Raw genomic sequence first — 11,889 nt, forward strand, 5'->3', positions numbered from 1 at the left:
TCCGCTTCCCCTCCTAGACCAGGAGCGGAACCCAGGACGTCCTGCCCTCCCCCAGCAGGACCCCATCTCCCCTCCAGAGCCAGGAGAGAACCAGGACCGTTGCCTCCCCACACTTAGACCCTACTTCTACATCTCAGGCCAGGAGCAACCCAGATCCTGCCTCCCCCCCGCTCTCTCCCAAAATGCTGGGAGAAGAACCCACGGCGTCTGGCCCCTCGGGAGCAGTCTCAGATTGGTAGGCCATGTGGATGGGTTTCTCACGGCTCCTGGACTTTCGAGCACTGAACAGCATCATCCACAGACTCGCTCCACCGAGCAGGACCCACTCAGGGATAGCGGGTTCCAGGCTTGGGGGCACCCCCAGTAACACTCACAGCAGGACTCTGCTGGCCACATTGGCCTGCCATGTGCCCCAAAAGGTGCCGGTCATCCATGACCATAACCTGGGGCTGAGAAGAGGGCAGAGAGTGTAGGGGAAAGTCATTGGTTAAGGGGCCCAAGGTGCCACCTCAACATTGACCGGGGGGGCTGGGGGGTGCAGTACTCGTTGCGGGAGATTAGTACCACCTAGCTCTGGGTCCACTACTTGGGGTGGTAGCGGGCACCCTGCCCCCAGCACCACTAGATCCCTGGCTCGATGTACCACTACAGGAGTCTCGCCTTCTCACCAGCGAGGTTTCCCTTAATGTCTGCCTCCCCACTTATTTCTGCCAAACCTCATCTTCTCTCCCATCCATCCGTGGCACCCCACCCCTCTAGCAGGTTTCAGCCTTCCCGTCCCATCTTTTCTCCGCCCCCATGGCCCCCCCGAGCTCCCAGTCCCCTCCTCCCACCCATACACCCCCCTGCCCCATGTGCCCGCCTCCCCAGCTCCACACACACCCCCTTGCCTCCTCCTCCCACCCATACATCCCCCGCCCCATGGCCCAGCCCCCCAGCTCCATACACTCCCCCTGCCCCTCTCCCACCTCTATACACTCCCTGCCCATGGCCAGCCCCCCAGCTCCACACTACTCCCCTTGCCCTCTCCTCGCAAACCCCACACCACCATAGCCAGCTCTCCCGCTCCATACCCCCACCCTCTTCCCCCATCCCGCATCCCATAGCCCGAGCCCTCACTCCATAACCCCCGCCCCTCCTTCCCACTCCACCCGTACCCATAGCCCAGCCCCCCAGCTCCATACACCCCCCCTGCTCCTATGCCCGCCCCTCAGCTCAGACCCCCCCCTGCCCATGCCAGCCCATAGTCCCGGCCCCCCAGCCCGACACCCCCCTTTGGGCCTCACCCTGGAGGGGGGGGATCAGACCCTCGCGCGCACCTTGACTCCCATGTCCGCCGCCGGGAAGGGCTCGCCTCGCACAGGCCGCGGGTGCTCCCCCTCTCGCGCGCGGGGCGGAAGTGAGCGGGGGGAAGCGGTAAGTGAGCCGCTCTGGGGCCGCCATTAAGGCGCGCTCGGCCGGAAGGAGAAGCGGAAATGACTAAAGAGGCAGCAAAGCGAATCCCACTGCAGATCCAGACCGGAAGTGATCTCAGGTAGCGCCCGAACCCGCCAATATTGACATTCCAACCGAAGTGTTGCCATAACCCGCCGAAAGGCGCGGGACAGCATAAAGGCCACCGCCTACCTCCTGTTATATTTTCTTCGTGTAAATAGGGACTCCCCCCCACACACGGATTGGCTCATAAGGGAAAAGGAAAGGGGGGTCACAGGGAATGGGACCAAAATGCCCCTCTCCCCTGAGTGGTCATCCCCGTCCCCCTTCACCCATCCTCCCCCCACCCCGGCCCCTCCCCCTGCACGCGCTCCCCCAGAGCTGGCGCTGCGTCACCCCCGCCCCAGCGGGGATCCCCCTCCTCTCCACACCCACACCGCGCCTCCCCCCACGGCCTGCAGCCCCAGGCTGGCCAGCTCACCCCCCCCCCCCACGGGATCCCCTCCCCCACGCTGCCCAGGGGCGCCCCCTCATTCTCTGCCTCTGCATCAGCGCGACACGTCGCTCTCATGAAAAACTCCCCCAGCGCCCCCCCCGGCTCGCGTCTCCCCCTCAGGCCTGCGCCGGCGGAAACTGACCAGGCCTGTGCTGGTGTCTCTCGGCCCTCAGTAAAAGCTGATAACTTCAGCGCAGGTGTCGGACTCCGTCCCGTTCCTGCCATGGCACCAGGTGACGGACTGATGCATGGCAAATCAGACCCTGATGTGTCGTACTTGTTACTTCGCCCAGAACAGGCGGCAAACTGGGGCAGGAGGCCGGGGGTCCCGTCCTCCGTGTGACGGATTCCCTGGTCAGACACAGGGTCGAGCCTGGGCTGGACCAGAGGGGCCAGAAGCATCAGGAGCAGATTCTACAGACTCAGCCCAGGAGCATACTGTGCTGGAGCAGAGCCGCAGCAACCAGAGCCAGCAGGCACAGAGAGCATCCAGGGAGCGGAGCTGAGTGAGGAGCTGGGAGCTGGAGCTGAGAGCGTAGCTGAGCAGGAAGCACGTCCGGTAGCCGCGTCGCTGAACACTGTATAGAGCGACGAGAGACCCTGGGCAGGGCCAGCGCAGGGAGAGCCCCACGTCCTTGGGGCCCTGCAGCCAGCTTGAGGGATCGTAACCCCCAATGGGCAGAATGCCCAACGCTGGAAGAAGGGTCTGCCACCCCAAGCCTGAGTTGTGTGCTCCAACCACCAGACAAGGACCTCAACCACGCAGCATCCCTTTGCATGCACGCTCAGGGTCCTTGGGCCGTGTGCAGGAACAGCTGAACTCCCCGACTCCGAGACGCTGCTGTGACGTCACCCCTGCCTCAGAGCGGGTGAGGGTTTCTATGAACTTCTCTCTTTGTTGTTTGTATGATTCTGTCGTAATTGTACGTGCTCTGACTTTAATCATTAGACAGTTGGGTCAGGCAGCATCCGGTGCAAGGAGAGCACAAGAGGGGGACACCCTCGCCCCTGTCCTAAGGACCATGAGAGACAAGGGATGTCGAGGCCCGTAGGCGTCGGGCCAGCTGCCGGGTACGAGACTCTGCCGACAGGGAAGGAAGGATTAGGACGTACTGATTGTCAGGCAGGCCTGTAAAAGGGATAGTGGGAGCGAGATCAGATCTCTTCACTAGCCATATCCACTGGACGGGTATGAGACGGAAAGTTCCCACCATAAGGGACCTGTCCATCGGCTTACAGACCGCGCAGAACACCGCCCACTACCGAGAGCTCCCCGGCACAGGGAAGCACGACGCTCACGCTAGTCTGGTTTAATCCTTTCACTGGGCTCATTTTCCAGTGTTTAGGGTTTATTTAATGTCACGTGCGACCCGGGCACCACGTCAAGTCAAACGCCACACAGCAGCCAGAACATTGTGACCTCCTCGCGGCTGCTATCCTTGTAAAACACACCAGCAAATCTGGCATCCAGAATCCAGTGCTATCCGGCGCCGATCCATGCCGGCCAGGCAGACGAGTCCAGCCCTGATCCTGGTGTACGTCACCCGCCCATACTTGCCGCAGCACTCGTCGAGGTTGGAAGCCACACAGCTCGAGAGTGACCAAGCTCACCATAGTGGGCTTTCCTTAGCCTGTGGGTGGGGGAGGTGGGTGTCAAGTATGGGAGTGCTGTCAGAGCGCACCGGAGCCGATGCCACCCAGTAGAACTCAGCACTTGCCCATCTGGGCATACACGGCGCCGTACCTTCCCCAGCGTGCCCTCGTGAGATACGCTAGGGCGTGCGACTTCCCCCCATCGCATGGCTCCCTGTGTGTATATGCTGGGTAGTGCGACCATTCCCCCGCACGCAGTGCCCCCCCGCTGGATACGTCTGGCAGCTGCGACCTTCACCCCAGCACAGGCCCCTCTCGGATATGCTCGTAGCTGCACCGATTCACCCACAGCAGTGCCCCTGCACCCCCATCCCGGTTACCTTGTCAGCAGACATCGCGCCAAGTGCATTTGCTGGAGCTTCGCTACCGAAGCACCCAGTGCTTTGGGAAGATCTGAGGGGCTGGCCGGAGGGGGCAGGGTAGACACTCCTCGTGCTGCCCGCTCACCACCAGCTGCAGTCTGGCTCGCTGCCACTATGCGTGACGGAGCTGCCAGAGGATGCAACGAATATCATAGTGGGTTAGGCGGGGGGGGCTGGAGAGCCAGACTCCTGGTTCTGTCCACAGCATCGGATCCGCACAGCGTCGTTCTACTCTGTCACTCAGCCTTCCCAAGTTTCCCCACTTAGGCTATTGAATATGCCCTTGGTGAAACCAGCGTATGCTGGCCTGCGTTGGCAGCCGTCGCACGGAGAGAGTGATCACGTGCCTGCGCTCCCCGAGTTCAGATAGGACAACGTTCATCACTGCTGGAAGGAGAGTTACAGGATGTGAGCATAGAACAGCCTGCCGGGCGCCTCACTCTGTACCGGAGCATCGGCTCCCCTAAGCCCTGCCAGTGCCCTTATCCTGGACCTGAACCCCGCTAGCCACCGCTGGGCTCTAGTTGAAAATTAATTAATTATATGTCAAAAAAGAATGGATTAAAGAAATGTTGCTGCATTCTTTAAGCAAATTGTGGAATGTTGCATCCAGGTGTCAGAACAAGACATTAGATAAAACTATTGCACCGTTGTAAGGGCAATTGGAAAAGTATTAAGCCTTACAAATCGATACAGATCAAGTAAGGAACGTGGATATGCAGCTGTGTCAAAGGTGGGTTTCCTGTCTGTCCTTTGCTTTGTCCCTTTGTCTATAAACTACTCTCCTTTCTATCGTAAAATAGATAGTTGTGTCCTTATGGGGCTCCAGTTATCTAGGTTGTTACAAGAACGCGTGCTAATCAAACATGTGCGTCTGACAAACGTGAGTCCTGATTACATCACTTTACAATTTGGAGGTCCCACCGAGTATGGCATACCGTCATCACTAGGGCTGTGTGATCCCTGACGCCTCCCCCCTTTTTAGAAGACATGGCAGCCGGCACCTGGGGCATTTTGGCCGACGGTCCTCACTAGAGACCGAAAGGAGTGCACAACCACAGTGAAATCTACGCCACAACCTGCTTGCTCTCCCTACTCGGTGTTAGGATGTATCTCTGGGATCTGACATCAGGAATCTGCAGTAATTATTTCTTTTTTCCGGACTTTAAGGACTGGTCCTGTCTCTGTGTCTACCGTCCTCTTGTGGTTGTTTGAGTCTGGGCTGCCTCGTCTGGGGATCGGCGACCAAAGTTTCTGTCCCGCGGTCGATAGTGAGTGGAATACTGCACAAATCGACGCGCACTCGACTTGGGTTAAAACCCTGGTGTGTGAAGCAAGGGCGATTAGGACAGTAGCCTGTGGGGTCTCCTTTTGCTGTGTGCCGGGCATCGTCTGACGAACGCAAATTCCTTCTATGTGGTTGGATGTGATGTCCTCCTGATAGTAACCAGACGTCCTCTAGCCAGGCAGTTCCCTAAAGGAAAACTGAACGAAACCCCAGTTGAAGTCCTGACGCCTTGCCCCACACTAGACCTTATAACTGCGTCCACTTCGCAGAGCCATGGGACATGGCTGGAATCTCTCAGGTCCACGTCCTTGCTCCCCTACCCGTCTTTCTTCCTCCAAGCGGGGATGAGAACGCTCCAAGTTGTCTTTCCTGTTCCCCCGGGAGAACTGTTAGCATGTCTCAAGATTGATGGTATTTAGTGCTATTGGATGTTCACAGTGTGTCTTACTTGTCTCTTGATCGACTGCTAAGCAACTATCAACGCCGTCATGTCCACGAACTTCAGCTTCCCCGGCAAGGTAGGACCCCTCAACCTGGTGTTGCGGAGTAGGGGTTCCCGCGTGCTGCTTGGCAGCCTCCTCCTCGAGTAAGACTACTCACTCTTAGCAGGGGACCCTGCTTGAGCCTACCATGTCTGTTGACTCCACGGCAGTCTCCAGAAACAGGTAGTGTCCTCGAGTTCCGCGTATGCAACCGAACTGGGTGAGAAAGCAAGGGAGGATGTGAGTGTGGGAGTAACAGATCTTTTGTGTATAAGGGGCCAATGCAATGAATGTAAGGTCCACCTATCTTACCGGGGGGGCTTGGGGGAGACTTTCCGTTGCTGGCTGAGATAACCAGGTCCAGTCCGTCTAGGATCATCTTTCGGTCCCAACCACTATGAGTGTGTGTGTGACGTGGCACCTGCCTCCCCAAAGTCACCACTCAGGATCCACTGGGGGCTTCGATATACCACTACAGGAGTCTCTCGCTTCTCCCAAGCGGATGTTCCCTTAAGCTGCCCCCCCCCATTATATTCTGCCAACCCTATCTTCCTCTCCATCCTCCGTGGCCACCCATTCCCTCTCAGCAGCGTTTCAGCCCCAGCCCAATCTTTTCTCCGCCCCCATTGCCCTCCCCCAGTCTCCCGCCCCTTCCTCCCACCCATACACCTACTCCCTGCCCCACATCGCCCAGTCCCCCCGAGCTCCACACACCACCCCCGCCCCTCGCCTCCCTCCCATACATCCCGCGCCTGCCCCCATGGCCTCTAGCCCCCCAGCTCCATACACCTCCCTCCCATCCCCCGCCCCCCTCCCTCACCACCTCTCATCCACACACTCCCTGCCCCTCCACCCCACCCAGCTCCACTACTCCCCTGCCCTCTCTGCTCGCGTCAACCACCCACCAACCCCTCGCTCCATACCCCCACCCCCCCCCATTCCGCATCCCATGCCCAGCCCCCTCACTCCATACACCCCCGCCCCTCCTTCCCACTCCACCCGACCTCATAGCCCAGCTCCCCCGAGTCTCCATAACACCCCTCCTGCTCCCATGGCCCAGCCCCTCAGCTCGACACCCCCCCTGCCCATGGCAGCCCCATAGCCCGGCCCCCCAGCCCCACACCCCTTTGGGGCTCTCGGAGGGGGGGATCAGACCCTGCGCGCACCTTGAACTCCGCCATGCTCGCCGGCCGCACGGGAAGAGGCTCGCCTCGCACAGGCCGCGGGTGCTTCCCCCTCCGCGCGCAAGGGCGGAATGTACGGGGAAGGGGCGGTAAGTGAAGGCCGCTCTGGGCCGCCATTAGGCGCCGCCGGAGCCGGAGAGAAGCGGAATATGACGTAAAGAGGCAGCAAATGCGAATAATCCACTGCAGATCCAGACCGGAATGATTCAGGTATAGCTGCCCGAATCCCGCCATATTGTGGACAGTACCGAACTCTGAAGTGTTGCCATAACCCGCCGGTAATTGGCGGGGAAGCATAATCAGTAAGCCACCGCCTAACCTCCTGTTATCATTTCTTCGTGTCAAATAGATGGGACTCCCCCCCCACACGATGGCCATATAGGGAAGTGATAAGGGGTCACAGGGAATTTGGGACTCCCAAATATGCCCCTCCCCCCATGTAGTGGATGCCCCGTCCCCCTCACCCCATCCACCCCCACACCCCGCCCCTCCCCCTGCACTGCGACCTCCCCTCAGAGCTGGGTCTGCGTCACCCCCGCCACCCAGGCTCGGGATTCCTCCCCTCCCCCCCACCCCACACGCCGCTTCCCCGTCACGCAGCCCCGGCCTGCGCCGCGTCTCACCCCCCGCCCCCAGCGGTGATCCCCCTCCCCCCACCGGCTGGCCAGGGGGCGACCCCCAGTTCTCTGCTCCTGGACAGACGCTGACACGTCGCCGCAGGAAAACGCCCCCAGCGCCCCCCCCCGGGCTCAGCGTCACCCCCCAGGGCCTGCGGCCGCGGGAAACATGACCAGGGCCCCTGTGCTGGTGTCTCTCGGCTCCTCAGTAAAAGCTGGGAACTAGCGCAGGTGTCGGGACTCTCGTCCCTTCCTGCCAGGGGCACCAGGGAGGGGACGGGTGGATGGGAAATCAGGACCCTGAGACTGACCGGCCCCAGGAACAGGACGGGCTAACTGGGGAGGCAGGAGGCCGGGGGGTCCCGTCCTCCGTGTGAGCCGGGATTCCCTGGGTCAGACACAGGGGGCCGAGCTGGGCTGGACCCAGAGGGGCCAGAAAAGCAGCTCAGGGAGCAGAGTCACAGACGCAGCCCAGGGAGCAGACCTGTGCTGGGAGCAGAGCCGCAGCAACCAGAGCCAGCAGGGCCAGAGGAGCAGCCCAGGGAGCTGGAGCTGAGGGAGGGTGGAGCTGGAGCTGGAGCTGGAGCTGGAGCAGGAGCAGTCCGGAGCCGCGTGCGATGAACAGCTGGGGAGAGCGAGAGAGACCCTGGGCAGTGGGCCCAGCGCAGGGAGATGCCCCCAGTCTTGGGGCCCTGCAGGCCAGACTTGGAGGGGGATCGTAACCCCAATGGGGCAGAGCCAACGCTGGGAAGAAGGGTCCTGCCACCCCAAGCCTGAGGGTGTGTGGCCACCACCAGAGCAAGTGCCCAACCCGCAGCATCCCTGCAGCACAGCCAGGGCCTGGGCCGTGTGAGGAACAGACTGAACTGCCCTGACATCCCAGAGACGCTGGCTGTGACGTCCCCCTGCCCCAGAGCGGGGTGACGGGCTTTCCTTGAACCTTCTCCATCTTTGCCTTGTTTTGTATGAGTTGCTGTTTCGTAAATTGTACGTGCTCTGAACTCTAAGTAATGATCAGTGGGTCAGGGCAGCATCCGGTGCAAGGAGAGAGCCCAAGAGTGGGGACACCCTCGCCCCTGTCCTAAGTGACCATGACGAGACTGGAGGTCGAGCCCCGAGGGCTCCGGGGCCCAGCCTTGCCGGGGTTACGAGGACTCTGCCGCACGGGATGGAGGGATGGGACCCCTCGAGGTCAGGCAGGCCCCTGGGTAAAGGGAGTGGGAGCGAGGACTCAGATCCTTTCACTAGCCCATCCCACCGGGACGGGTATGAGCCGGAAAAGTTCCCCACAATAGGGGGACCCTTCCCTCGCTTACCCAGGACCCCGCAGGAAACACCCCCACTCCACGGCGCCTCCCCAGGCACAGGGAAGCAGTCAGAACGCTCCGCTAGCTGGGTTTTAATCCATTTCACGGGCTCATTTTCCAGTGTTCTCAGGGTTTTTTAATCACCGTTGTCGACCGGCACCACGTCAAACGCCACACAGCAGCCGAGATCTGTGACCTCCTCGCGGCTGCTCCTTGTAACAACACACCCCGCAATCGCATCCAGAACCCAGGGCTTCCCGGCGCCGACTCCCATGCCCGGGCAGCAGGAGTCAGGCCCGATCCTGGGTGTACGTCACCCCCATCTGCCGCCGCACCTCGTCCAGGATGGAGGCCACCAGCTCGGAGTGAGCCAAGCTCACCATGGGGCTTTCCTTCAGGCCTGGGGGTGGGGGGAGGGGTGTCAGTATGGGAGGTGCTGCGAGCCGCCCCGGAGCAGTGCCCCCAGTTGAGAACTCCAGCACTTCCCCAGCTGGGGGCTACAGCGCTGTGACCTTCCCCCCAGCAGTGCCCCCTCGCTGGATACGCTGGGCGCTGCGACCTTCCCCCCAGCAGTGCTCCCCTGTTGTATATGCTGGGCGCTGCGACCTTCCCCCCAGCAGTGCCCCCCCCGCTGGATACGCTGGGCGCTGCGACCTTCCCCCCAGCAGTGCCCCCTACTGGATATGCTCGGAGCTGCGACCTTCCCCCCAGCAGTGCCCCTGCACCCCCACCCTGGTTACCTTTCAGCAGACACTGGCGCACATGCTGGGCCTCGTAACGAAGCCCGGTGCTTTTGGGAAAGTTGAGGGGCTGGGCCGGGGGGGGCAGGGAGAACTCCTCGTGCTGCCCGTTCACCACCAGCTCAGTCGGGCTCCACATCTCGGACGGGAGCTGCCAGGGGAGCAACGAATCAGTGGTTAGAGCGGGGGGGGCTGGGAGCCAGGACTCCTGGGTTCTGTCCCACGCTGCGGAGTCCCCAGCCCTCTGCATGCCTCAGTTTCCCCCCTCAGGCACCTGGATGATGCCCTTGGTGCCGCTGATGGCGGCCTGGTTGGGCAGCTCGGTCAGCACGGAGCAGGTGATCACGGCCTGGCGCTTTCCCCGGTAGTTCAGGATGACGGACAACGTTTCATCAACGCCTGGGAAGGAGAGTACAGGATGGGAGCATAGAACCAGCCCTGCCGGTGCCCCTCACTCCTGACCCGTAGCCCTGGGCTCCCCCTAGCCCTGCCAGTGCCCCTTACTCCTGACCTGCAACCCCTGCTAGCCCAGCCCTGGGCTCTGTGAAAATAAAATTAATTATATTGTAAAAATAAGAATGGATTAAAGAAATGTTGTCTGCATCTTTAAGCAAAATTGTTGGAATGTTGCAATCCAGGTGTCAGGAACACAGACATTAGCATAGAACAATTGCACCGTTTAAGGGCAATTGGAAAAGTATTAGCCTTAAATCGATACCGATCAGTAAGGACGTGGAATATGCATGCTGTGTCACAGGTGGGTTTTCCTGTCTGTTCCTTTCTTTGTTCCTTTGTCTAAACTCCTGCCCTTTCATCTGTATAAATAAGATAGTTTGTGTCTTGTATGGTGCTCACATTATCTGGGTGTATTAGCAGAGCGCTGTGCTAATCAAACAAGTGGTCTGACAAACTCTGAGTCCTGAGTCTAACTTTGACAGCTCCCACAGCCCTGCTGGTGCCCCTCACTCCCAACCCGCAGCCCCCTGCAAGCCCAGCCCTGCCGGTGCCCCTCACTCCTGACCCGCAGCCCTGGGCTCCCCCTAGCCCTGCCAGTGCCCCTCACTCCCAACCTGCAGCCCCTGCTAGCCCAGCCCGGGGCTCCCCCAGCCCTGCCGGTGCCCCTCACTCCCGACCCGCAGCCCCTGTTACCAGTGGGCTGGAGAAAGCCCGAGGCGAGGATGGACTCCGGTCTCTCCCCGAAGACCATGGTGGTGAACTGGACGCAGTAGCAGCCGATGTCCAGCAGGGCGCCGCCCCCCAGCTCCTTCTGCACTATCCGGGGGCAGCCCGAGAGAGGCGCCCCGAACTCGGCCCTCACCACCTTCAGCTCCCCCAGTGCTCCTTGGGAGAGCAGGGAGTAGAGCCGCTCCGAGGCTGGGAAAAATCGGGTCCAGTACGCCTGGTCGGGGACACACACACACACACAGAGCAGAGTGGGTCCTGTGGGCGCCATGCCGCGGAGGGCTGGGCAGGGGCCCAGCTGTGTCCAGAGACTCCCCCATTCACACTGTCCCTCCCTCTCACACTCCCTCTCCCCCTCAGCTCCCTTGTGCCGAGTAAACCACTAACGGGCTAAATCGATTTGTACTCGGGCGTGGCCAGAGACAACTGGTCTGCCCAGAAGCCAGATGAGCCGGGGGGAGACGGGCCCTCTTGCGAACCGGAACCTCCTTTGGGCAGCCAGAGCCTTTGGTGTGAGCTTAAGGTGTCTAACGGCGACACGTTACAGAGGGGGGCATGACGCCGCCCTGCAGACGGGCACCGATCACACTGCGAGGCAGTACCGGAGGGGCACGGCGCAGGTAGGTCTTAGCCCCGTCCCAAGCCCTGGTTCCCATAACCGGCTTTGCTTCATTTTACCCCCATAAGGAGAAGAGATCTGGGATGGGATGTTAGATCGGGCGGGATCTGAGTTACTACAGAGAATTCTCTCCTGGATGCTGGCAGGTGAGTCTTGCCCACATGCTCAGGGTTTAGCTGGTCGCCATATTTGGGGTCGGGAAGGAATTTTCCTCCAGGGCTGATTGGCAGAGGCCCTGGGGGATTTTCACCTTCCTCTGCAGCGTGGGGCACGGGTCACTTGCTGGAGGATTCCCTGCACCTTGAGGTCTTTAAACCACGATTTGAGGTCTTCAGTAACTCAGACACAGGGCAGGGGTTTGTTACAGGAGTGGGTGGGTGAGATTCTGTGGCCTGCTTTGTGCAGGAGGTCAGACTAGATCAGGGGTCGGCAGCCTTTCAGAAGTGCTGGGGCGAGTCTTCATTCATTCACTCTGATTTAAGGGTTCGCGTGCCGGTCATACATCTGAACGTTTTTAGAAGGTCT

At 60.5% G+C, this 11,889-nt stretch overlaps 1 protein-coding gene across 1 annotated transcript in view; it reads right to left on the reverse strand.

The window, feature by feature from the left end:
• Positions 1-8,899: 8,899 nt before the first annotated feature.
• Positions 8,900-11,889, reverse strand: part of DHDH (dihydrodiol dehydrogenase) — a 7,712-nt gene continuing 4,722 nt past the window's right edge. The window contains exons 4-7 of the mRNA XM_032806447.2: positions 10,713-10,962; positions 9,838-9,962; positions 9,564-9,714; positions 8,900-9,223 (exon numbers count right to left, since the gene is read on the reverse strand). Of these exons, the coding sequence (XP_032662338.1) occupies positions 9,114-9,223; positions 9,564-9,714; positions 9,838-9,962; positions 10,713-10,962 (636 nt within the window). The 3' untranslated portion in view covers positions 8,900-9,113. The remainder of the gene's footprint in view (positions 9,224-9,563; positions 9,715-9,837; positions 9,963-10,712; positions 10,963-11,889) is intronic.

The sequence above is a fragment of the Chelonoidis abingdonii genome, chromosome 11 (genome assembly GCF_003597395.2).
Source record: "Chelonoidis abingdonii isolate Lonesome George chromosome 11, CheloAbing_2.0, whole genome shotgun sequence".
Classification (NCBI taxonomy): Eukaryota; Metazoa; Chordata; order Testudines; family Testudinidae; genus Chelonoidis; species Chelonoidis abingdonii.